Source organism: Hippoglossus stenolepis, chromosome 22 (assembly GCF_022539355.2).
Source record: "Hippoglossus stenolepis isolate QCI-W04-F060 chromosome 22, HSTE1.2, whole genome shotgun sequence".
NCBI lineage: Eukaryota > Metazoa > Chordata > Actinopteri > Pleuronectiformes > Pleuronectidae > Hippoglossus > Hippoglossus stenolepis.
In genome coordinates this window covers 8774647-8798323 of record NC_061504.1, presented here as the reverse complement: position 1 = coordinate 8798323, position 23677 = coordinate 8774647, and the positions used below count along the sequence as shown (strand labels likewise).

The window sequence follows — 23677 nt, the reverse complement described above, 5'->3', positions numbered from 1 at the left end:
TTGTGCCGGTTTTTTCTTTTGTACATTTCTGGGGTTTGATTACAACTGTATTTTTTCACATTATCAATTGCCCACCCCCACATCTTCTCGTCTGTCAATTTCCCTTTCATTCATCACCTTCGCCTGTCTCTCACTTTTTCCGCCTCTCCGTTTTCTCCCTCCGCAGAAGAGCGAGGGGGATTTGTTCCACCGGCTTTGGCACGTGATGAATGAAATCCTGGACCTGAGGAGGCAGGTGCTGGTGGGCCACCTCACCCACGACCGCATGAGGGACGTCAAGCAGCACATCACGGCGAGATTGGACTGGGGCAACGAGTGAGTAGACGACGAGCAGACAGGAAGTGGGCGTTCCTTTTCAAATGTCCAAAATATGGCTTCAAGCGCAGAGCAGAGCCATGTTTTATAGTCACACATCAAATAACCGTATTGATTTTATTTATTTTTTATGAATCTCAGTCATATTTCATGCCTTTATAGTTATGTCAATCTTGCACCCCTCATGATGTCATAATGTGGGTGAGGCCCTGAGTAGTATAGGAAACCTACCGAGTTCTAGACACTGGTGATGGTTTATGTGATGAGTGGACTCAGCTGGGCTCGACCAGGGCTCTGGATATGGAGGCTGGAGGTGACTGGAGGAGGAGGAGGAGGGTCACAGCGAATCACTGAAATGAAAGCTGACACCGAAAGAGAGAGCAGATTTAAAGTTTGGCAGCAACGACACGGTTGGCCGATTGAGATCATGGCAAAATCTGATTGGATTCCCGTATACACCATGGTTATAAGGTAGGGAGAGTGAGAACTGGGAATGAATGGGACATAGAGAAAGTCTTGCTGATTGAACTTTAGCTCCTCAGTAAAGTCCCGGCTCTGGGGATGGTCAAACCCAACTCCTGTACAGCTTCATTCACACCCACAGCAGGCAACCACTGGCGGCCACTAACATCATTAGGGGGATGGTTGGACTTTTCTTGTTGTGTTTATTGACGTTACAAGGTTACATATGTAATTGGATTTCCAAGTGGTGTGAAAGAAACGGTTACAGAGCACAAGAAGGACGCTGGCTGCTTCAGGTGCTTATTTTACCTTGAAAGAGAACAAGAAGAGGAAATACCTGGGCACACCTGAGAGGAGGAACTGGTTATTTCCACTGGTTCACTGCACTACAGCCAATTCAGGACATATTTCAGGATGTCTGTCAGACAGTTTGAAGAACTGCCGCAACCGCTGGCACCAAGATAACAGTTTTTTATTGAATATTCAATTTGACAAAGGTCCTGTTTGGACTCAGCCGTGCACATTTGGTCTGTTCATGTGTCGTCTGTTGCTTGATTCTACATCACATCCTTTTAAAGACAAATATATATAACAAATTAATAAATAAGCTTAATATCCGACTGGATAGAGGCAGAAGTTATTCTTCTACTACGACTGCTTTAAAATGCAATGCATAAAAAAAAGATGATGTTTTAATGGTTGTTTATAATACAAGCGTATATGATCTGTAGTTAATGAGCTACAATTAAACCTGCAAATTCACCACAATATTATCTGCTAATCAGAAGATTTGATTTATATTAAGCTTCTTCACTTGGGTTTTCACATAAAAGAGTTACTTGTTTATTCTCCCTTCTTGGCTTCACTCTTCGTTCCTTGCAGCTCTCTAACTCTTCTTTCACTCGTTCCCTAGACTCTCTCTTTTTCTCCCTGGGCTCTTCTCTTCTCTCCCTGCTCCTCTGTCTTTTGTTGTCACCTACCCTCCCTGCAGGCGCTCTCTTCACTCCGTCAAGTCTCATTCCCCCTCTCACACAGACATCCCTGCACTCTCTTTCTTTATTCTCTCTTTGCTTTCCATGCCATGAGGGTGAAACAAGGACAAAAAAACTCACAAGTTCTCTCATTCTCATTCTCTTCATCCTTACCCTTCACCCTCCTTCATTTTCCCTCCTCCTTATTGAGGAGATGGCCGGACAGGCTCTCTTCGTGGGCAGTTGTGCGGTTGACCGCGCCTGCCTCTTTTATTGCTGCCAAGGAGACACAGTCTGTTTTGGTCCACTGAGAAGGAGTTGGCCTAGAGGAGGATAAGGAGAGGAAAAGAAGGAGGAAGAAAGGAGAAAGGGAGAGGTAGTTTTAAGAAACGGACGGGGACACATAGAAACAGAGAGGGTTAAAGGATGGAGAGAGGACGAGGTGCAGGGGAGCAGTTGGAGGAAGGTGGATAAAGAGGACAGTGGGAAGAGCAGATGGCTAAAGGGAGAGGAGGGTTTTCTTTCATCTCTTCCTCAGAGAGGAGGATGATCTGTCAACTTTATTTAAACGAATGACACTGCTGATCTGACAGCACTGGTGTGTGTGTGTGTGTGTGTGTGTGTGTGTGTGTGTGTGTGCGTGTGCGTGTGTGCGCGCTTGTAGCTGATGCTCAATTCAGTCGACCATGTCTGTTTTGTCCACCACAGAGTAAGATAGGAATTAAATATCATTTTAATATGTGTATGATCTGTCTGATCTCGGGTATATCCTGTGTGTGTCTTTGTGTTACAGACAACTTGGCTTGGACCTGGTGCCCAGGCGAGAGTTCAGCATGGTGGACCCAGATGAAATCAGCGTCACAGAGCTTTACAAACTGGTAAGTGGTCTTACACCTCTTCTTCACGTGATCTGTATTTCCTCTCCTCTGGCGAGTCGGGGGTGAAGTGCGGGTGATTACAGGATCTGCTTCAACAATTACCTGCTGAAGTGTCCTTGTATGAGAGGCTAAGTCCAAAAGAGCTCATCTCAGCCTCGTACTGACAGTTTTTAAAAGTGCTGTTTATTTGATCGTTATCTCTCAATGTAGGATGGACTCAAGTCTCGGAGCCCATTAGCTATCGTCAGACAACAAATTTGTCTCTTGGGGGCAACAGACAGCGGATATCTGTTCGCCGTACACTGTTTACAGTTTGACTAGTTTCTTTTATCACACAAGTTGAACATTTCTCCACACATAGTGTTTTAGGCCCAGGTGACATTTTGTTCTAAACTCTGTCAACAGCTAACTGTAAAATGCAGATATATTAAAAAGCTGATGCATTTCAGTCAATGCTCTGCCTCTTTTGCTCTCCACACAGACTGTTTACCTGCGGGCAACCAAAGCCTGCTCAAACGTGATTGATCAAAGTAGAATTAGAAACCAGAAGCCCAAACTCTTGTCCCTCACCTACAGAATCTGTTGAAGAGAGATTACCCCAAATCTAAGGCTGTACATATACTCAAAATAGCTTAAAATGGTTCTGTACATTTTGATTATATGTGGAACTGTTGTAGGGGCATGGTGGTGCAACGGTTAGCACCTCACAGGTTTGAACTTTATCAATGATGGTTGTTAGCCCTGCGATACACTGGCGACCTGTCCAGGGTGTACCCCGCCTCTCGCTTAATGTCGGCCGGGACCCTCAAAGGCTGTAGAGATAATAAATGGATCCGTTGATCTATAGCTACAGTCATATATCGAGTTTGTGACCATTTTGCCGAAAGAATATGTTTTGAAATTGTCCCTCGCTGACTTACAGCTGCTACTTGCTTCAAGCAACCTGCGTGGGGAGGAACATCCGTCAGCTGATCGCATCAGGCAGGCGAGGGGATGTTTTACCAGTGTCTCTCTTCTAGCTAACCTCCGAGGTTAGGAGAGAAGCTATCCATCACTGACAGCAGTCTGTGAAACCTCTTGCTCTAAGCTGGCAGGTGGCAGATCACACCCTCCCCATTCTGCCGCCTAAGCACACCAGGTCCCTGTGTGATTTCACAATTCCAGTTTTAGAAACATATGAAACTCATTGACGGGAGTTCAGTCAGCAACACTCTCATCATAATTACACCATCTATTGCAACTAATGGAAACGCAATTAGGCTTGGTGCTGACGGCTCCACTTGTAAAATGCTCCCTGGATTAGCCCAGCAGCATGCTAAGCTAAACAGGGAGTGCAATGCAGGAAACCCCTATACAAGACATTGAGGACCATTTAAAATGTGGTTAAAACTCTAAACTGTAAAAGTGGAGACAAACAGCAGAAACAGTGTAGCAGGGATCAGGGAAGAGGGCGTCATATTTAAATGGACCACCTTAATATGAGAATAACGGTCTGGTTCCACGACACGACACCCGGGTGAATGCTCTAATTTTGCAAGACAGTTTTCGGTGTGTTTGTGACGTGGAACATGACGTACTGGGGAAAAAAACTAAAAGGCTAAACTCCTCTTCTGGCAATGGGAAAGAAGTTAATCGCCCTTTTAAGCGGGTTTACCCATGTTTAGAAAACCTGCGTATACCTTAACCCTAACCCAAAACTCTAATTTTAGTGTATAAGAGGTATTATGCTCCACAGTGCAGAAAAATATCAAGTGAGTACTTCAAAGGCTTGAAGAAACTCCAGCCTCACTTATTTATTTTACTTTTGAGGCATTTTTGTCCCTGTTGGCTGGAAATTATCCAGCGGCAATTACAAACAAAATAATATTAGAATTTTGTGCTAAATTGAGCATTTTATCTGCCTTACACAATATTAACAAAAAGCAAACTCAGTTTCGGTGTGTTAGCCACTCTGGATAAGCACCAGTACGAGCATCAAATGAATAAATTCCTCTTTTTTCCATTTGTCCTCAAACCTCTCTCCCTCATTCCCCCCTTCCCCTCTTCCCTGCATCTCCTTCCCGCTTTCTCCAAGCCCCAACCGCTGTTACCGTGGCAACCACTTCTCTGCCCCTGGTTCGGTGCGGCGAGGATTGTATCGCACACGCAGATAGACACACACACACACACACACACACACACACACACACACACACACACACACTGTGACGGCTTTCCCTTGTAGGGGTAATTGAAGCTCTTAATCCATCTGTTTCTTTTTTTGTGAGTCAAAACAAAAGCAGGCAGCAGGATGAAAGCTTCATGCACCTCTATTAAATGGCGTACAGTACACAATCAGCAAATGACTGCAATCCCAGTCCTTTACTGGGGACGAGATGAAGGCACAGGCATCCACTGGTGTCATACACACACTCGCTCACACCAAGACATAACACACTCGAGCTTAATGACATCAGTATTTTTCTGTGGGATCTTTGTTTACGAGAGCAGCTTCTTTGTTTCTATCCTGCACCGAGCCGCTGTGGTGTGGGTTAATTAAATTGAGACAGAGATTACCTGGTGTGTGTGTGTGTGTGTGTGTGTGTGTGTGTGTGTGTGTGTGTGTGTGTGTGTGTGTGTGTGTGTGTGTGTGTGTGTGTGTGTGTGTGTGTGTGTGTGTGTGTGTGTTGAAAGGGCAGCGGGGTGTTACTGTGAAAAAAATCTACAGTAGCTTTACTGCTGCATTGTGTTGAGGAATTATGTGATCTCTGCCCAGGGAGAAATAAAGAGGATACTGAGAAGGATAAAGGAAAGTCAGTGCATTGAATAAGAAGGATTTCACACAGGTGACTCATAGACTTTTACCATTTGACTTTACTTCTCCAAAGGAAATCTGTGAACATTCGTGATGAATTTTTGGCAAAATAAAACCAGGGCCTGTCCAATTTATTGTTTGGCCAATAAAAATCGTCCAATTTGACCCTTTCACAGAAGTATTAGTATCTGTGTTTTCCAATATGAGCATTACGCTAATATGAAAACTTTTATTTTACAGAAAAAGCTTTTTAAATATACGTTGAGAATTTACTTATTTACGATAACCGCACCCAAAAATCCATATTAGTCGGGCACTAAATAAAATGTAATTCTTTTTGTTTTTTTTGGCCCAGATGTTTTGTAATCAGGTTGTTTCCCACTGCTCTCATCAATCTCATCTACATATGTGTCACAATGAAACAAAGACGAAAGAGTTTTACTAAGTTTATATCGTGGTATCACACAGACCCATACAGCTCTGGGAGTTTATGGTCAGATTTGAATGTGACTAGTTTGATGTGACTCCTGAAAACAGGCACTTTTTTAAGCCATTTTATTTTGGTAGCTCCTTCAAAATTTGAGGAAATAACTGTTCATCAAATTTCCTAATTGTCTCCCCAGTGTCACCATCAGTTGGTGATACTGGGGAGTATCAGTTGAGTCAGCTTCAGACTTCCTGTTTGTTTTTCCTTTGGAGAGTGACTCCAGTCGCCTTTTGAGTGTCCGCAGAGCTGAGTTTAGACCCCATAGTGATGGACTCACTTTCGGCAGATAGTGACAGATTGGACAGCATTGACAGATCACGCCTGGCCCCTGGACGTGCTGGAGTAAAATCTCCTCTGTGACATGAGTTATCACTGAAGAACTTAAAAGCCTGAACGCGCATCTATTGCTCTATTGAGGAATAAAAAGAAGCTTAATGTGGAAGTGAGAGAACGATGGCTCCATGGTGGAGGGATGTAGCAGTTTCACTTTGGCCTCAGTTTGACCCCTCTCCCCTTTTTAGAATCTCCTTGTGCTTTGAAAGTCACTCCTCTCTGTGCTGTGTCGTGCTGTTTAGGGAAAGATTACACAGTCAACAATAATAAGACGCTCCGCCAAACACAGACACGGCCATGCCCCCTGTGTTCAGCGATCTCTCCCTCTCGGCGTCCCCTCGTTACCCGGAGCATTATGTGCTGCCAGCAGGCCCCGCCAGCCTTATTCCAACGCTGTCACGTCTACGCCTTTGTGTCTAGTCATGCCGAAGCTGTCGTATAACCACACAGTGCTCCCGCTGGGCCGCTTTAATGACAAACTGAAAATAACCTCCGTAATAAAATCCCACAGCATAAATTAGACCTTTCAAGAAGTAGTCGTTCTGCGTCAAAACCAGCTCAGCCCCGTTGTGCACAGAATAGAAAAACAGATCTGGTTAAAAACAGTGTTGGCGCCTTGTTGTTGTTAGATCCCCCTCCAGTGTGTTTTCTTCCGGGAGCTGAGATAGGCCAGAGCAGTCGGGACAAAACGAAACATATTCATCATCTTGACAGATATTGCAACTGTACAATGATTTGTGATGTAATGTTCTGTCATGTTTAATTCTTAGAGGACCATGGCTGTGTCTTTATATAGTGCAGTCAGCTGTTTTCCAAAAGTATACAATGTATTTTTGATTTGTTTCTTACCCTCTAGGCCAGTGCTTCTCAAACCAGGGTTTTGGGAGCACCTGGGGGGTTTCGAGGAAAAGAAAAATGATTTCCAAGAAACACAAACAATTTCACAAGAATTAAATAAATATATTTGAGCTATAATTGAAACAAAAGATGAAAGGAAAAAAAAAACCTGCAGGGATTTTGACAAAACTGTGACAGAATCGTTTGCTTTTAGGTTAATTTACAGCAACACAGGAAACATTCTGAAATGAGTACGTAGCACATTTTATTTTTCCTTCCTCAAATCAATATCTTTTGGTATAATAGTGGTCCCAGGTCTCTGACACTGTTATTTTAGTGGTCAGGGGCTGACAACATCTGGGAACCTGTGCTCTAGATAGTTGCTGTTAATCTCACATTTCACTGCAGCATGAAAATCAACTTTCAGAGATTTGAAGCGTTTCCCAAAATGTTGAACTTTACCCTGAAAAGTACAAGGGTTCAAACATGGTTGCTTCTGCTGCACTAACCTGAACCAAATAAAACTTCCAAAATAGATTCAAGGAACAGTTCTCTAGAAAGACTATTCCTTTTTAACCTTTTTAAATCTCAATTTGTTTTGCAGTTAGTTGATGCAAAAACTACCTGATGGATTCCCACAGAACTTGGTGGAAAGATGTGATATGGGTCAAGGAAGATCACATTCAAGTTTAGTGCGTGTCCAACATGTCTGTTGATTTCAAAGAGCATAATTCATGGATCTTGATGAAAAAAATGCAGCAAATGTGCTTTTATAAGGTAACTGATCCATTCCAGTAGTATGTGTATTTTGTTTTACCAATATTACCAATATACCTACTGTACGGTTTGCATTTGGCTCTCAATACTCACTGATGCTTTCCTGTGGTGATGCTCCACTGCACTCTAACCTTGCATCATCCTCCTTCTCCCCTCTCCCTTACCCATCTATTTACATCCCACTACAGAAGTGAATATGGAGCAAAATTTGGCAGGGGGCACGTTTGGCCATCTGGTGCGCTGTGTGTGTTCTGGATACGTTTGTGTGTCCTTGTATTTTTGGACGTTGACGGCAGATTAGGACGAAGCTCTGATATAGATTGACTTAATAAAGCATGTACTATCAGACAGTGCCTCTGCACCACCAGACACTGAGATGTGATTCGGTTCTACGTTGTGCGACTGTTTCTCTGCATGCATTCGTATTCAACGTGATTCGTACAGCTTCTGTTCCTATTTCTCGGAGATTAAGAATCCATTTGAAAGGGGATGCGGACCACGGCACTAAAATGTCTTTGTGTCAATAAACTAATTAGCCTACTTAAAGATAAGAGGTACATAAATACAAGTTGGTTGCTTTTATACCTGTTTGGGATTATGCAAGATGTTCTTCTCGGTAAAAAGGACATAATCGTTTTCTGTGAAAGCACAAATTGCATTAATACATCTCCAAGCACTTGAAGTGTTTATGTGAGCGTCTGTATTCTCACCCATGTATGTGTCCTGTGTGATTCCTCTGGCAACAAAGAAACAGTCACACAATGAAGCTCACTTCTTAGCCTCAGGTGCTGCTGACAGGCTGCGATATCACAAGCTATATTAACTCAAATCAATATCAACAGAATCTATACCTTTTTTTGGACTGTCTTCAAATATATATGCAAATGTCCAAATAAATCTCCTCCCAACAGTGAGATGTCTCAGAGGGATGTTATTAATCTTTGACTGGGAAACTCTGCACTTAAAATACAGCAGCTCTTGTTAGAGAGATGGAACCAACATGTTGTTTTTTTCCCCGAGCATTAACTGAATTTGATAAGCTTTGATCCTGGGTTTAAGGGGCTTATGGATTTGACTGTTTTTTTAACCTTCCCAAAATCCAGACCCTCAAACCTTTATCACAACAGCATAGAATTTTAGTATTTGAATCACTTTTTTATTTATTGAATCTTTGCATTTGTGTGTATTTGCAGACTAACGTGGTCAAATTTCCTCCCCTCTCCTCCCTCTCCATAGATGGAACATCGGCATCGTAAGAAGGAGACCACCACGCCCGCAAGCACCCATCACTTGTTTGTCCACGTGAAGAGCCTGATGAGCGCCAACCTGGGAGAGGAGCTCGAGGTGTTCTTCCACATTTATGACGGACGAGAGAGCCGCCCCCTCAGGTAGAAGCTTGGAGAAAATAATCCCTTACTGTTTCATACCTATTTCAGGAACCCTGGAAAATGGCTGAAAACTAGCTGCATGTCTGAAAGCAGCTTGAAGAAAAGGATGGAAAATGCGTCATTTTTGTATTTTGCTATTTGATTATTATTCTTTTGATTTTTAATCAAACATGTGTGTTCATATGTTGTATATTTGTTGTGTTCTTTTGGCGTTATTGACCGCAGGTGGAAGAGCAGACGTCTCTAATAGCTTCTCTTCTTCTCGTGCCACAAACTCTGCTCTAATTATATTCATGAAGATTTATTAAATGAAGCAGGTTGTTAAAACGCACTTGGACACATAAAAGTGGGCCAGGCCGTGCTATTTTTCTCACATAAAACGTGTCCTTGCTGTCCACATAAAAGAGCCTGTCACCATCAGAGTCTGAACACGTCACTCGCACACACACGCACGCCAACACACTCACCGCAGCCTCCTGATTGGGCGTCGGCCAAATGGAACACTGTGTTTAAGCTCCTCAGTTTCACAGTTCAAAGCGAAATTTCGTGGCACGTCACAAACAAGCGGATCCATCCGGCAAAGGGGAAACGAGGGGGTTGAAATTACGTCGTGCTCGTGTTTGACGCCACTCTCCGCCCCACAGGGTCACATCAGAGGAACGGGGGCGACATTGAAGGGACTCATTGTTTTATTATTGTGTGCAGGGAAACTGTTTCTCCACTTCTACTTTCTGCTGAAATCCAATTTATTAGTCATCAAATTTACTGTTGTGCAAAGTGGGTTGATGCAAGTTTCTTCAAACCTCACATGGAGAAAGTTCGTCAGTGTGAATAAATAGCTCACAAGGAAATAGGCTCTGTGTCATACAAGGAAAGTGAAATGCTGGTTCAAATAACGGACATAAGAAGAACGCAGCAGGAGTCAGACGCGTTCACAACAACAGGAAAATGTCCATAGCACTCGGGCGAGGTGTGGCGTCTGGGCAGAGCATGCAAGACCAATAAATTCCACAGCACATCGACTCCAGCGTCGGCCCTTATCACCTTAAGCTCTGGAATCTCGTCTTTCTAACTCGACTTCTTCGTCAGCCCACTGTTTTCCCACTGTATTCTCAGATGGGCTCACTCGGACATCTTCTGGAAATCTTACCAGGGGGCTTGCGGGATAAACTTAGACATTCGCGTTTTCACTTACAGCCCCTTCGGACAATTTCAGGAGAATGTCTGGACTTCGTTTCACGTCTGAAAGCCGTAAAAGATTTCCTGAACAACAAGCTTCTGAGCGCGGAATATATCAGCAGATCAGAGGCCCTTTTAACCTGCAAAGTGTATTTAAATATGCTTCTGTTTCTTATAACACATACATCCATAATCGAAGTGTAAGCTATAAGGCTTGGCAGTAATGCAGGTACATTTGCTCTGATCCCCAGTCTGTGCTTTGTCTTGAAGTGGGTAATGACCACCTAGTAGCATCAAATTAAGTTCCACTTGAAGCGCTGTCTCTCTCCGTCTCTGTCATTATGTTTCTCTTTTTCTCTTTCTCCGTCTGTCTTGCTCTCTCTTTCTTAAAGCTTGAGTACCTCAGCCAGGTATGAGTCATTAGACTCCTCCACTTCTGTCGTGTATTACACTTTGATTTGCATTATATGAAACATAATAACGTCGACTTTAGTTGTTGAGCGAAAACATTTGTCACACAACAGCAGCTTCAGATATTCAGTGTATATTGCAAACAAAATGCTTTTTCCTCAATACATTTTATCTTGTTTCCTAAATCAGCTAATTACAAATTTTCTATCAGTTTCGGGAGATAAAGGCAGTGAAAGGTCTTAACTGTGTGTGTGTGTGTGTGTGTGTGTGTGTGTGTGTGTGTGTGTGTGTGTGTGTGTGTGTGTGTGTGTGTGTGTGTGTGTGTGTGTTGCAATGACATCGGTTGTCTTCAAGGAAAATCTTGCAATGGCAGCTTGCCAACGTTGTCTCTCACTGTCTGGTCGCACACAAACAGACACACACACATTTACACAAGCTGCCTGGCAGGGAGCCATTTCTGCGCTTCCCTCAGTGCCGGTGGTTTGTGTGCGAGTGTGTGTCTGCGACCAGATGGGTGTCCGACCCGTTGTTTCTGCACTGTGCCAACACCAGCAGCCCCTGTGCACCATGGCAGCTTCTTTGTGCTCAGTTCAGACTACTTGAATCGCTCTTCAGCAGGACACACACACAGGGGAATGCTGTACCATCCTCACACAATCCTCCCGCTCTCTCTGTTGTGTTGTGTGTTTAGGGGCTATTTCCAAACAAACACACATTTGTGGCAACTTTTCACACACTTGCACTTCCCTCTTCCGAGTTTGACCTCCGCTCACGTCTAACAAGGTCATCCATGGATGGCTGGACTTGGACTCGCAGCGCGCGCGTGCGTGCGTGTGTGCGTGCGTGTGTGCGTGTGCGTGTGTGTGTGTGCGCTTTTCATGAGAGACCTCAGGCTATGTGTGCATTTGTGTCCCTCTGCATGACTCTGCTGTCAAATCTTTTTCTTTTTCAGCTCTTTTACAAAATTTGCGGGTGCACACAGGTTTTTGAACACATTTAAACACCATTAAAAAGCATTTTTTCATTGCCAGTAGACGTGATTTCCATTACTGCCAACTGGAGCCGGAGTCAATTAAAACCAGTGTTTACTGCAGATTAATTTGACCAGAGGGGTGAAGGACGATTGTCTCCATTCCTGTTGCAGACAAAAGCCAAATGTTAGCGTGTGTTAGTGGGTTTTTGACCAGAGGAAAAGAGACTTTTGTGTCTTTCAGGGTAAAGTTTTCCTTGTCTTCTCCATTCAAAAGTCATTTTCTAGCCTTTCCACATGGCCTCTAAGGGTAGATTAGCTGTTGGGGGTGGTAGGCTCAATTGGCAGTTAATTTATCCAGTATTTTACACGCCAGTCAGTCACCATCCCAATCCCCACTCCTCAGTACCCATGTCGGGTGAGCTCACAGCTCCTAATGCAATCATCGATATCAGGAGAGGGAGTAGCGAGCGCTGTGGGGGCCCGAAGGGGAGGGAAATCGGCTATTCATGTTATGTTAATGCGAGCGGTGATAGAGAGAGATAAGGTCCCACTGGGGGACGCTGGTCCTCCCAGCTCGGGTGATCAACACGCTGCAGCTGTGAGGGCGTGCGAAGGGAAGCAGAGGGGTGGCGTGTGTGTGTGTCTGTGTTTGCAGGAGTGGCTGTTAATTGGTGGTTGGGGTTTCAACAATAGAGCACTAATTAGGGTTCAGGAATGCATGCGCGCAAGTCTCATGTCTAATGCAAAGGAATCCGTCTCCATATGTTGGGATAAATGGCCTGGAAAGTTACGGAGAGCGGCTAATGAGGAGCAACCGCGTCTAAAGCAAACTGTCTCTCGACTGGTTTACTCCTATACGGCCGATAAAAGGATCACTCTACTGAAGGAATACATGTTTGAAAAATCATAAGCATTTGTATAATTAATAATCAGGCGCCTAATTAATTCAAACGTGGGCACCCACTGCCCTACATACACAAATGCACTGAGTTACAGTGAGGAAAGCAGCGATGACAACTTTCAAGCTTGTAGTAAGAGCTCTTAATAGCTCAAGCTATTATAAAACATCCTAATCCATTGTAACTGCATGCAGCAGGAAGTCAAGTCATATAGGATCTGCGGGGGTAAACTCTGTTCTGGTGTGAATGGGCCCCGCTGTAGCCTCGCCTGTTAGCCGTGCCAACGACTTGGCTCATTATCAGCCGCCAGTGCATTACAAGGTTTTCTCTCTGCTTATCAGTGGACTGTGAAAGTCACCTAACTGGATTAGCCCACAGCTCACCAGACAGGATGAGACGGGGCCCAGCAGGATGCCTCCGCTCGCTTTGAGAGTGCGTGTGAGATAGAGCGAGCGGGCGAGAGAGGACGGAGCACAAAGAGAATGAAAAGGCGATCTGTGTCTGTCCTTTCTGTTTTTGCCCGACATGCACTTCATTTGACGCCTGCGCACAAATGGCTGCGTGGGGCATTTCAGGCCAGGGTTGTTCTTTTCAGGCAGTTTGTTCAGAGCTCGCTGTGTTGCTTTTGAACTATTATATTTCAAAGTCTCACTGTAGAGTGTGTTCAAAAGATCCAAACTATGATTCAGTGCTTTTTTAGACAGGAAGCCAGCCACACTGTCTCAGTGCAGCTGTTTATAGCATCGTAGATCTGGGGATGGGGATGTCAGTCAGTCTGTCAGCTGGTTGCATCCACCACTTTGGCCCAGACTGATATATCTATCACTACTATGGGATGGATTGATCATTTTGTACATACATTCATTCTCCCTAGAGGATGAATCCTAGACTGTTTTCAGACATGAACTTTGAATCTGGAAAATTGGGTCTGGACATTTCCAGAGTTTGCCTTTCACATACGAAGAACGCAGCAGGAGATTGTCGGGGTCCGACACGTTTGCAAAACAACAGGAAGATTTCAGATGAGGGGGTGGAGTCTTGGTAGAGCCTGCAGGGTGCAGGACACGCTGTATACATTCTACTTCAGTCACGTAAAAGTGTGTGAATTGGTCCCTGCAACTTTTTGGAGGATTTTGGCATCGGCCCTTATCGCCAAACGCTCTTGAATCTCCTTGTCTTTCCACATTGACATCTTCGTCAGTGTCATTGGGATGGTTATGCTAAACAAACAGCTTTATTTCACTTGACTGAACCAAGCAATTACACTTGTGAATCATGCAATTATTTCTGTATGTTTTATACAAAAATCCCATTGACAACATAGTGTCTTTGTCGTTGAGCAGCTCTTATCAGTTAGTTTCTCAGTTTCCTTCTGTATTCAACGTGCTTGTAATGGTTTCAGTCTCGCCCTTTCACAGCCACTCGATTTATGAAACCGGCTTGGCAGTTACACGACTGAAATTCTGCATTTCTTCTTGTCAGCCGTCACTATTTTTGCTGACGGTCCAGTATCTGGGCTAAAAAGTGTCAGCGAGAATCCACAGCATGCAACAACACCATGAATATTTTATCTGGCGGTGCAGGAGCCAGTGTGGTGGTGCTCTCTGTCGGATGTGTTACAGACGTTCTGTGTTGGGGATTTGGTTCAGAAATTCAAACTCTGTATATCTTCTTTTTTTCTATCCGTCTTTCTCCGTTCCCCCGTCTGCCTGTCTCTCTCCCGCCTCGCGATCTTGTTTTCAAACCGCTTCAGTTTGAAGTTTGAACTTTGAAGACATTTCTCCAGTGCCCACCGTGCAGCGCTTGACATTTCTGACATTGTTTCTAATCTTTATTCTGTTCCTGTTAGCTGTGGCTTGGATGCAGTTGTTTACGACGACAGCCAGCCGTCACTCCTGACCCCATTCATCTCAGTGTGTGTTCCCTCTCTCTCTCTCTCTCTCTCTGTATCTACTCTTGTACAGTGAAAGGTTCTTCGTCAGGCTGAATAAGAGCGGCTTGCCCAAGTCGCCGGAGAAGACAGAGAGACAATGCACGCTGTTTGTGGTGAGTGGTGTAGTAGTTTAAACTTGTGTAGAGCTGACCTAACTCTGTCATGCTACATTAAGCAGAAAAACTAAGACGCTCAGTCAGTGCTGCAACCCATTGAATCGGATGCTAATGTGTATTTTCCTGTGTCATCTGTCAGGATTTGGGAAGCAGTGATTTGCGAAAAGACGTCTACATCGTTGTGCACATCGTAAGAATAGGTGGGAGTTACGATGCTGCTTCTTTAATCTTCTGAACACAACATGCTTTTTTTTCAAATCCCTCAGGCTTTCATAACAGTACTGTTGGCACTGTCCCTCTTTGTGCTTGTGCGCAGGGAGGATGGGAGCAGGGGAGAAGAAGAACCTGTGTAGTGTACAGTACCGGCGGCCGTTTGGCTGTGCTGTCGTCAGCATCGCCGATCTCCTCACTGCTGACTCTAAGGACGACCACCTGCTCAAGGTTTATGCGTAAGTCACTGCAGACAACTAACATCTGAGTCGTTTTCTTCCAAATATACTATTATGACGCAACTCACAACTCAGGAATCTAGTGCTACAATTGCCTTTAAAGAAGCTCCATGCAACTGCAGGCAATTCAATTCAAGTCATCTTATTATCTCATAGTCTAATTAACTGGCAGCAGCATCGACATTTCACAAACAGAAAGGTAGACATTGCACATTTCCCTCTTGCACTTCAGAGGTTGTGTTTTTTTGTTGCTTTTTTCCGTCTACCAGCAGCCGTGGAAGTGTTCTGTGATCCATTCCAGTCTTCACAATGTCCCAAGGGACAGAGAAGGCTACTGTCGACACAGTAGTTTGACCTAGATTATATCTGGATCAGACTGACTGGCCAAATACACTGAGCTCAGGAGAAAACACAGCCACTGTCTCTACACCTGCACTAAGACTGAGAGCTTTCAGTTGGATTAGCTGAGTGACCATTGCAAATAGGAATTTGTTTTTACCCCATCTGCCAAACAATGAAAGCAACAGCCTGGTAGACACGTAACTAATTCTTTGGGACAACTTTAACTTAACTTGCCGTCAATTTTAGAGAAAAAAGTCACTTTACTTAAGCCAACAATCCAGCCTGTGAAAACAGGTGAATTCTGTCTGCTGTGAAAACCTCAGCATGGGTTTGGATACCACATCAGAAAGTTTAAAACTGGGGATTTTGGATTTGTTGCATTATGAGAAATTGAGGATCCAGTGTTATCTTTGTCTCTGTTGCATCAGTTTTGACCCAAAATTTGTTAAAGTTCAAGACTCTGTTATTGGAATTTCCGCGTTAATGAAGAAAAAGTTTTATTTGTTCCATTTGTTTAATATTTGTGTTTTATCTCAGGTGTAACACAGAGAGCGAGTGGTACCAGATCCATGAGAACATCATCAAAAAGGCCAACTCCAGATACAACCTGTCCGGATCCAACACCGGTGAGAACCCCATCTCCTTGATCCATTTTGCTTCCTCACATCTACACATCGCACTTGGCTTGAGACTTAAAACAACGAGGGGGTTTAGTCATCCATTATCCCGTGATGACAAACTTAGCAGATCACTTGCATCATCATCATCAGTCTCTTTGCATGTGATAATCAGCTTCCGGTCAGTCTGACTAAGTGTTAATGTGCGTGGGAAGTTCCTCTTTCTTCACATGCAGGGAGCTCGCTGTTGCAAACGCATTCAGAGGATTTTTATAAATAAACCCGTTTGCACCATATGGAACAACAACGTCGGCAGTTTCCCGTAGCAACAGGTTGGCGGAGAATTAAAACACGGAGTTCTTCAAACGTCAAAGAAATGTCACCTGATATTTGAAAGGATTGTTTTGCTTCGAGGGCTGTACATCCCTCCTTGGGATTATAGAGAGCGTTTTTTTTTGTTTTTTTTCAAAGAATCAGCGAGCTACAGCTGTCGGAGGAGTTGTGTTGCCAATAATCTTGTGTATTCAAACAGATGATGAACATCTTGATTGTGATTTCAAATTATGATGTGCAGTGGAGTCAGAAGTGGGAAGCGAGAAGACGCGCTGTAGTCATTCAAAAAAACGTCGGCCGGTGTGCAGCTGTTTGCATCAGGAGGTCAAATCCACAACCGACAGCAACAGTTCATCAAGAGTTCCCCTTGACGTTGATTTACATAAATGCAAACTTTTTTCAAGGCTGTAATTTTCATAATGGAAATGTTCATTTTCCACATTAACGCAGCTGATTGTCTTCTCACATCTCCCTCGTGTATTCTTATAGGAACATTACATCCCGGCTCCATAGAAAAGGTTGATTATTGTTGAAGGAGCGTGAAGCATGCAAACTGGAGCGATGGAAGACAAGGCTACATGATATGAATGTCAAGGATCTGTGAGACAGATCTACTGAGTCAGCTCCTCTTTCTACCTTCGCTCCGAACACCAATAATTACTTGAGGAGAAGTCGTACAGCTCCAGTGTGTCGAATTATCACGAATAGGCTTGAAGGGATGCGGTAATTAAACTGAATGACTACAAAGCCGTTTGGAACAGTCTGCAATAACCGAAAATAACAAAACTGCAACATCCAGCTCAAATCTCAGGTGGAGATGTAAAGCGTTTGCATTTCTGAGCAGACTCAAAAGTCGACATTAATTTCGGATATAACATAAAACTGAGGAATGGCACTAAAATGGACTCTCGGGGGCCGATATAAGGTAGTAAAACATTTCCGATACTGACATATCGGCCGATATACCCAACATATTAATGTATTTGAGGCTTGATATTTTATACTTTACCATAGATTTTATTATTAAAAACTGTAAATAAATACAAACTCAAGTAGAGATTAGATAACAGTTAGCACAGATATCATTGTTGTAGTTAATCTTAAAGCAGACAACAGATGAGTGTGTGTGTGTGTCTCCAGTAGAAGCTGCACAGAGTTTTGTGCCTGCTGGTTGTCATTAAGACTTTCTCATCAAAAACAAACCTCACTGACAGAAGGCTGCACGTTGCCTGAAGAAACTGTATTTCCTTGTGATGTTCTTTCCATCTTGTACGTGTTTGCTTCGGGCTTTGATTTGACAGCATTATGCACACTCAACCAACACAAACACACACACATCATAAACACACGTAAGTGAATTATTTGAATGAGTTTGTGTCCTTCTCTGGCTGCAGTTTATCACAAACACTTGGATGTTCGCTATTGATCAACTGTCCCCCCGAGACATCGATCCAGCCGAACGGGCCGATTTGCTGCAGCGCTTCCTCTTTCAAAGTGCATTAGAGGAGCGCTGCAGCTAATTCACACAACTTTGTTCCAAAAGAGTGTTTCCACCACTTATCTGAATTTGACATTGATCCCATGAAATGAAGGAAGAAGCGCTTTAATCACAAGGCAGAGGTAATCGCTTCAAGATAATGAACGCTCAATACCAGGTTTCATTTACGTGTTATGAGCACCATTCATCTGTCTCGGCTGCATGTATTAATCATCATTTTTATTAGCTCCCATAGTTCAGTTTCACTTGTCAAGGACTGTGCTCTTATTGGCTCTTTTTAACTTCCTCTATCCCTTTTAATTACAACACGCACGCACGCACGCACGCACGCACGCACGCACGCACGCACGCACGCACACACACACACACACACACACACTCACACTGCTCTGCCTCTGCCTCGTGTAGGACTGGTAACATTTGAGATAAGTTGCCTTTTTCATCGCTACATTTTTGAAGCTGAACATTCAACAACTGGTTTGAAGTAAACTAAAAATCTCTAGGTAACATCCATCCCTCCTGCTTATCATGTGAGGGTCGCAAGGCACTGGATCCTATTCCAGCTGACTTGGGTGAGAGGACAGACTCCAACACGACTTCTAACAGACTAAATATCTAGACAATGTAGAAAAAATGTGGCCGTTCTTTACAACTGTGATGTCAACTGATGTGTCAGCCTGTGAGCTGTGATTACACAGAAGAGCCGGAGGATCATTCAGAGTCTCTTCTTTCTTTCATGATGAAACGTACTTTGAAGAGCAGACATACTAGTCGGGGGTCTCTCCAGGTGAAAGTTCATGTAGTGTGTGACCCCCTGACGCGAGGGATGTATGAACATCTCAAGACCGCAAGTTGTGTAGCGTGAACTTGTCTTAACCTGTGTGTGTTTGGACTGTGGGAGGAATCTGGTGCGGACAAAACCTGCACAGAGACAATGAGAACATGTAAACCTTACGGCCTTAATGTCTGAGTTTGCTTTTTATTTTTCTTGCCTTAAATTGCCCATACATTAACAGTTCCCTGCCCACTCTACATGCAAAACAGCTACAGCATCGCTTACAGCTCAATGTTACTCGTCTGAAAAGTCAATTCCTTCCAAAGGGCGATTACTCTGCTGCGGAGAATGAATGAAAGAATACGTAACACTTGAGTACATCATCTTTAGCAAACAGGTCAGGGCCTCCTCTTCAGTAGTTGCAGGAGTTATGGAACACCCTGCATAATTTAAAGGCCACCATTTATTACACTTAGTGTCAGGAGGGCAATTAAAACAAGAGTGCAGTGGACTGAGATAACGTAATGTGCGTATATATGTGTGTGCCATTTGTGCGCCTCGTCTTTGCACGAGTGTGTGTGTGTGTGTGTGTGTGTGAGTCGCTGTGTTCCTCTCCTCTTAAACAGACCTGGCATTGTGCCAGAAGTCTCCTATTAGCAGCCAATTAGCAGGGGAGAGACAAATGCACGGCCCTTAGAATATAAAGAACACGCGGTTGTTGAGGTAATAAAGAGGCAGCGAGGGAGAGACAGTTGTTTTGTTCGCATGTAGCCTAATGAATATCTCATTCTTCTCTACCTGTATGTTTCAGGGTCACTCTCGGGATGATCAAACTCGAAAAGACGAGACGCAGAGTTGATGAGAGGAGATGTTGATTTTTGTTCGCGTGTAGCCCAGTCTAACTGTTGAAGCGTCTTTCATAAGAATCTGGCTGTGCGTGAGTCAGGTCAGGTAGATAATTCGGCTCCCACCTCCACATGCAGGCGTAGGCAGTGACAGAAGAGGCTGCGACAACTCCAACGTTTTGTTTTTGAGTTTGTGACGAGGCAGGCCGGGTGGGCAGAGAGGAGCAAAGGTTGAGATTGTTTTTTTTATTCTTTTTTATTTTATCAGCATCAGCTCTCAGCTTTCAGGCAGAATAGTAATGAATCTGGTTTGCCTAATTGTAGCCCGGCTGTAGCTTTTAGAGCCTGTGTGTGTGTGTGTGAATGTGTGTTTTGATGCCAAAGGCTTGATCCACATTAAGGGGCCAGCAGATTAGGCCTGAGTGGGGAAAAAAAAAAAACTCTCCCCTGAACTTAATGGGACTCTCCTCTCAATTCCCACCGGACCTTTGTGCCACTTTGAACTACAGTTGATGGACTGTGTGCCAGTTTGAATTATTTATTATTTTCGTACGGCTCCAAATAAATGGGTAGATCCAGGAATTTTGTTTCACTTTCTCTGCAGCATTTCCCACAGAATTCATTCAATCTGAGGCAGTAGGAAGGTGCACATGCACGCACATTAACATCGCTCTCATGGGGCTACAAGATCCAACTGTTACAGATCAAATTTGCGAATGTCGAGGGTCAAAGTTCGGGTTTAAAGTTCACCAAAGTTGAACTCCACATTGGTGGAGAATGAATAAATACATTGGTGGGGATATTTGCTTCGCCTTCACGTATTTGTGAATTTGTGCTAAAGAGGGAAAAACGAGCTTTCACCTTTGAGAAAACTCACAGTTCAACAACTTTATGGTCGCCGATGGCCCTGCACAAAGCTATACAATGCAGCAACAGAGAAAAACACTACACAAACTGTGGCAAGACAAATTAGAATATGGCGTGCAGCCATGGTCGAGACGATTAAAGGGACATGGCAAGATAGGCAAGATAGGGTATTAGCTGTAGCTGTATACTGCCGTACACAGGCAAAACACAGTGACTCAATATTTGTCTAAATTTCGACTAAGAGTACACTTGTGTTTAACAGATACAGCTATCATGGCCACAGAAAAATGTTAATAAACAAGAACACAATCCAGCCATGACAAAATTAAGTTTTCTATATTAGTGTGTTTCTATGAGATACTCAATTTGTCTCCAGCTTGAGAACCTGAAACCTCTTTTTTCCCTCAACTTCTTCCTGCTCTGTCTCTGCGGCTCTGTTTAGTTTGGCACATCGCGAACACGTTTACAAACAAGTCACGTCTCTTTGTTGACTCTCAGTGACGGAAATCTCTCGCACAGCTAATGAACCATTTCGCCGCTGCCTCCCAACTTTCCTGAAAACATCCACAACAATAATCGTCGCCGTCGTCTTGTCTCTCTCTGCTGTGCTCCCTTGCTGTTTAGCTCTCAATGTATCTGCCTCTCCTTGTCATGAGCACCGACAGACACACACATGCACATCAAGGAGCTGTATTCTGGAGCTGTGTTTTAATTTAGCTGTGCTGACATTTTGAATTATTGCATAAGGATATTGATTCCAGGCAGCGGCCTTCATGTAGGATTTCCTCCTGTTAAAAAAAGAGCGGTGCATGACTCACAGGCTGTTTGCATTTGGGCGTCCATGTTCTTTTTATGGACATACGTGTAGAAGATGGCAGGTTTAACAGATATGGTCCATGCAGCTGAATTATTCCCTTGTTCATATTTTTTCTGAGTTCACAAATACATAATTTGTGTCTTTGGTGTAAGATATGAGATTTAAATATGGCCATGATGTTGCTGCAAGTACGAAATTTACTATATAAGGTTTTGAATGTTGCCGTTGTTTCATTTCAGGCCTGGCGGTGGCTCTGCAGCTTCTCCACGGCGACATCGAGCAGCTGAGACGGGAGTACATGGTCCTCTTCACCCGCGGCGTGTCCATCACCAGGAAACTGGGCTTCTCCGACGTCATCATGCCAGGTAGAACAGCACAAACACAGCGTGTGCCAGAACTTACAGAGCAAGTGTTTGAACGAAAGCAAAGCTGTCGTCCTCCGCAACCTTGAGCCGGATGTTCAATTGTCCTCCTTCTGAAATCATCCCTAGTTATACTTCATCTAGTGCTACATAATACATAAATAAATAGGCCTAAATAAAAAACTGATAAGTAATGATTTTGTGTAATTATACACTTCTTAAAGACTGTTGATCCAACAAATCGATGGGTGAAATCAGGCTCAGACAATGAAAATATCAGATATTACATTAGTCAAATGAGCTGAAACTTAACAAACTATCCGTTAGGCTTGAGGTTATATCACGGCAGACTGCAGAAATACAGAAATGAAAAACTTAATTTAATCCTGGATGATTGAAAGAACATGGATTCATCACAAAAAAACTGAAAAGAGGACTTTCCTGCTTATTGCACGTTGTGTCGTTGCTGTGTGGATCCAAGCAGCAAAGGGGTCACCTTCACATCTGAATGAACAGACATGTACAAAAGATGTATAAAAAGATGTTCGTGCACCAGAGTCTCTGTCTCTCTCTGTGTGTTAAAGCTTTGGGAATATTTTTCAGTTTTTGTTGCGGCTTCACTGAAGTTTGCAAAGTTTCCTTATTTTTGGTGTCATGGAAATAGCCAAACTAGTCTGATGGTGGATCAACAACTCAGCCCGACACAGTATAACGGCCTAACTGAATGATTTAGCTTCTTTTGAGACTTCCTGGAATTATTTGGACATTTTAAAAACTCATTTACTGTTATGCTTCCAGCTGGGTTAGAAGAAATGGGGATTTCTGTTTCTGTGAATTCCCTCATTTAACTTCCTAGGAAACCGTTTCTTCCTGGGAAAAAAAAGTGTGGTGATCTCTGGAGGGGCGATATTTAGTTTATTCGTCATAACTACAATTTCCAACCAATAAATTGTAGAAAAACAATCCTGCTTTTTTGCCTTCTCAGTTAAACGTTTTCTTTATGATAACCTACACTTGTTTCCTAAGTAAACTGAATTAATTTATATCTATATCTTTATAATGTGTATCTCCGACTTGAGATTTTAGCTGACACCCTTGAGGCTAAGAACTTAATGATGTGTTTTCCAGTGTTTATATAGTAGACATTGATCCGCCTCATCATCATCACGTCTGCTGTAGTTGCCTTGGTAACGCTTGCTGCGTGAGTGATCTCCACCTAAGGGCGCCCTCAGATAGATGAAATATTCCCCCTGATTCAGGTAGATAGACATCACTCATACAGCCCGCTGCTCGAAAAAGGACACAGACCCCTGCAGAAACCCCCCGGGCTTATCTGGAAGGGGCCTCGTTGCCTTGGTGACAAATGTACAGCCACTTGAATGTCAGCTGATGTAATATGTAAGATATTTACATATACAGGAGGGGCCGTATGAAAGGGAAAGCGGCTGAATGAGCTGTCCCACTCTTTGTCTCTTCATTCATTTATGAGCACTGGACGTCAGGGGACTGATTTTTATTCTTTTTTTTTTGTCCTCAGCAGAGCAGTTCTTTTAAATAAGTGAGGTGTTCTGTCTGGTCACTGAGATAAAGAGGAAGCGCAGACTGTGGGTCCCCCAGCGGCTCACTAACACAGATTTATGTTCACTGTCTTTGTCTTTGTCTGACTACAAACCCTGAACGCTGAGCGCGCTCACCCTTTTTTCTGCAAGTGTAACTCTGCCCTTGGGCTCAGGAAACCGTCTCCCCTTCTTTTCCCCCCTCTCCCTCTTTTCTGGATTCGTATCTCTTTGTGTGTTTCTCCGATTTTTTCCTTTCACTCTTTTCCTCGTCCAGCAGCTCTGCCCCCTACCTTCCCCACTTCCTGTTTTCCCATTGTACGTAAGAAAACTGCTCCCTTGTGTGTCCACCTTCCTGAAGTCTTTGTGTGTGTGCGCTGCCAGCGGACAGTATGGGGTGTGTATAGAATGCCTCGTGTTGCCATGGTTACTGTTGTTAAGAGCAGAAAATCAATGCTGACCC

The 23677-nt window shown here is 43.7% G+C and overlaps 1 protein-coding gene across 6 annotated transcripts in view; it reads left to right on the top strand.

The window, feature by feature from the left end:
• The window catches only part of dock4b (dedicator of cytokinesis 4b), a 110854-nt gene that overhangs the window by 34486 nt on the left and 52691 nt on the right, over positions 1-23677 (top strand). For all 6 annotated transcript variants that reach the window (XM_035147981.2, XM_035147977.2, XM_035147983.2 and 3 more), the window contains exons 6-13: positions 167-315; positions 2542-2626; positions 9091-9242; positions 14669-14750; positions 14893-14953; positions 15070-15202; positions 16082-16170; positions 21536-21661. In XM_035147981.2, the coding sequence (XP_035003872.1) occupies positions 167-315; positions 2542-2626; positions 9091-9242; positions 14669-14750; positions 14893-14953; positions 15070-15202; positions 16082-16170; positions 21536-21661 (877 nt within the window). The remainder of the gene's footprint in view (positions 1-166; positions 316-2541; positions 2627-9090; positions 9243-14668; positions 14751-14892; positions 14954-15069; positions 15203-16081; positions 16171-21535; positions 21662-23677) is intronic.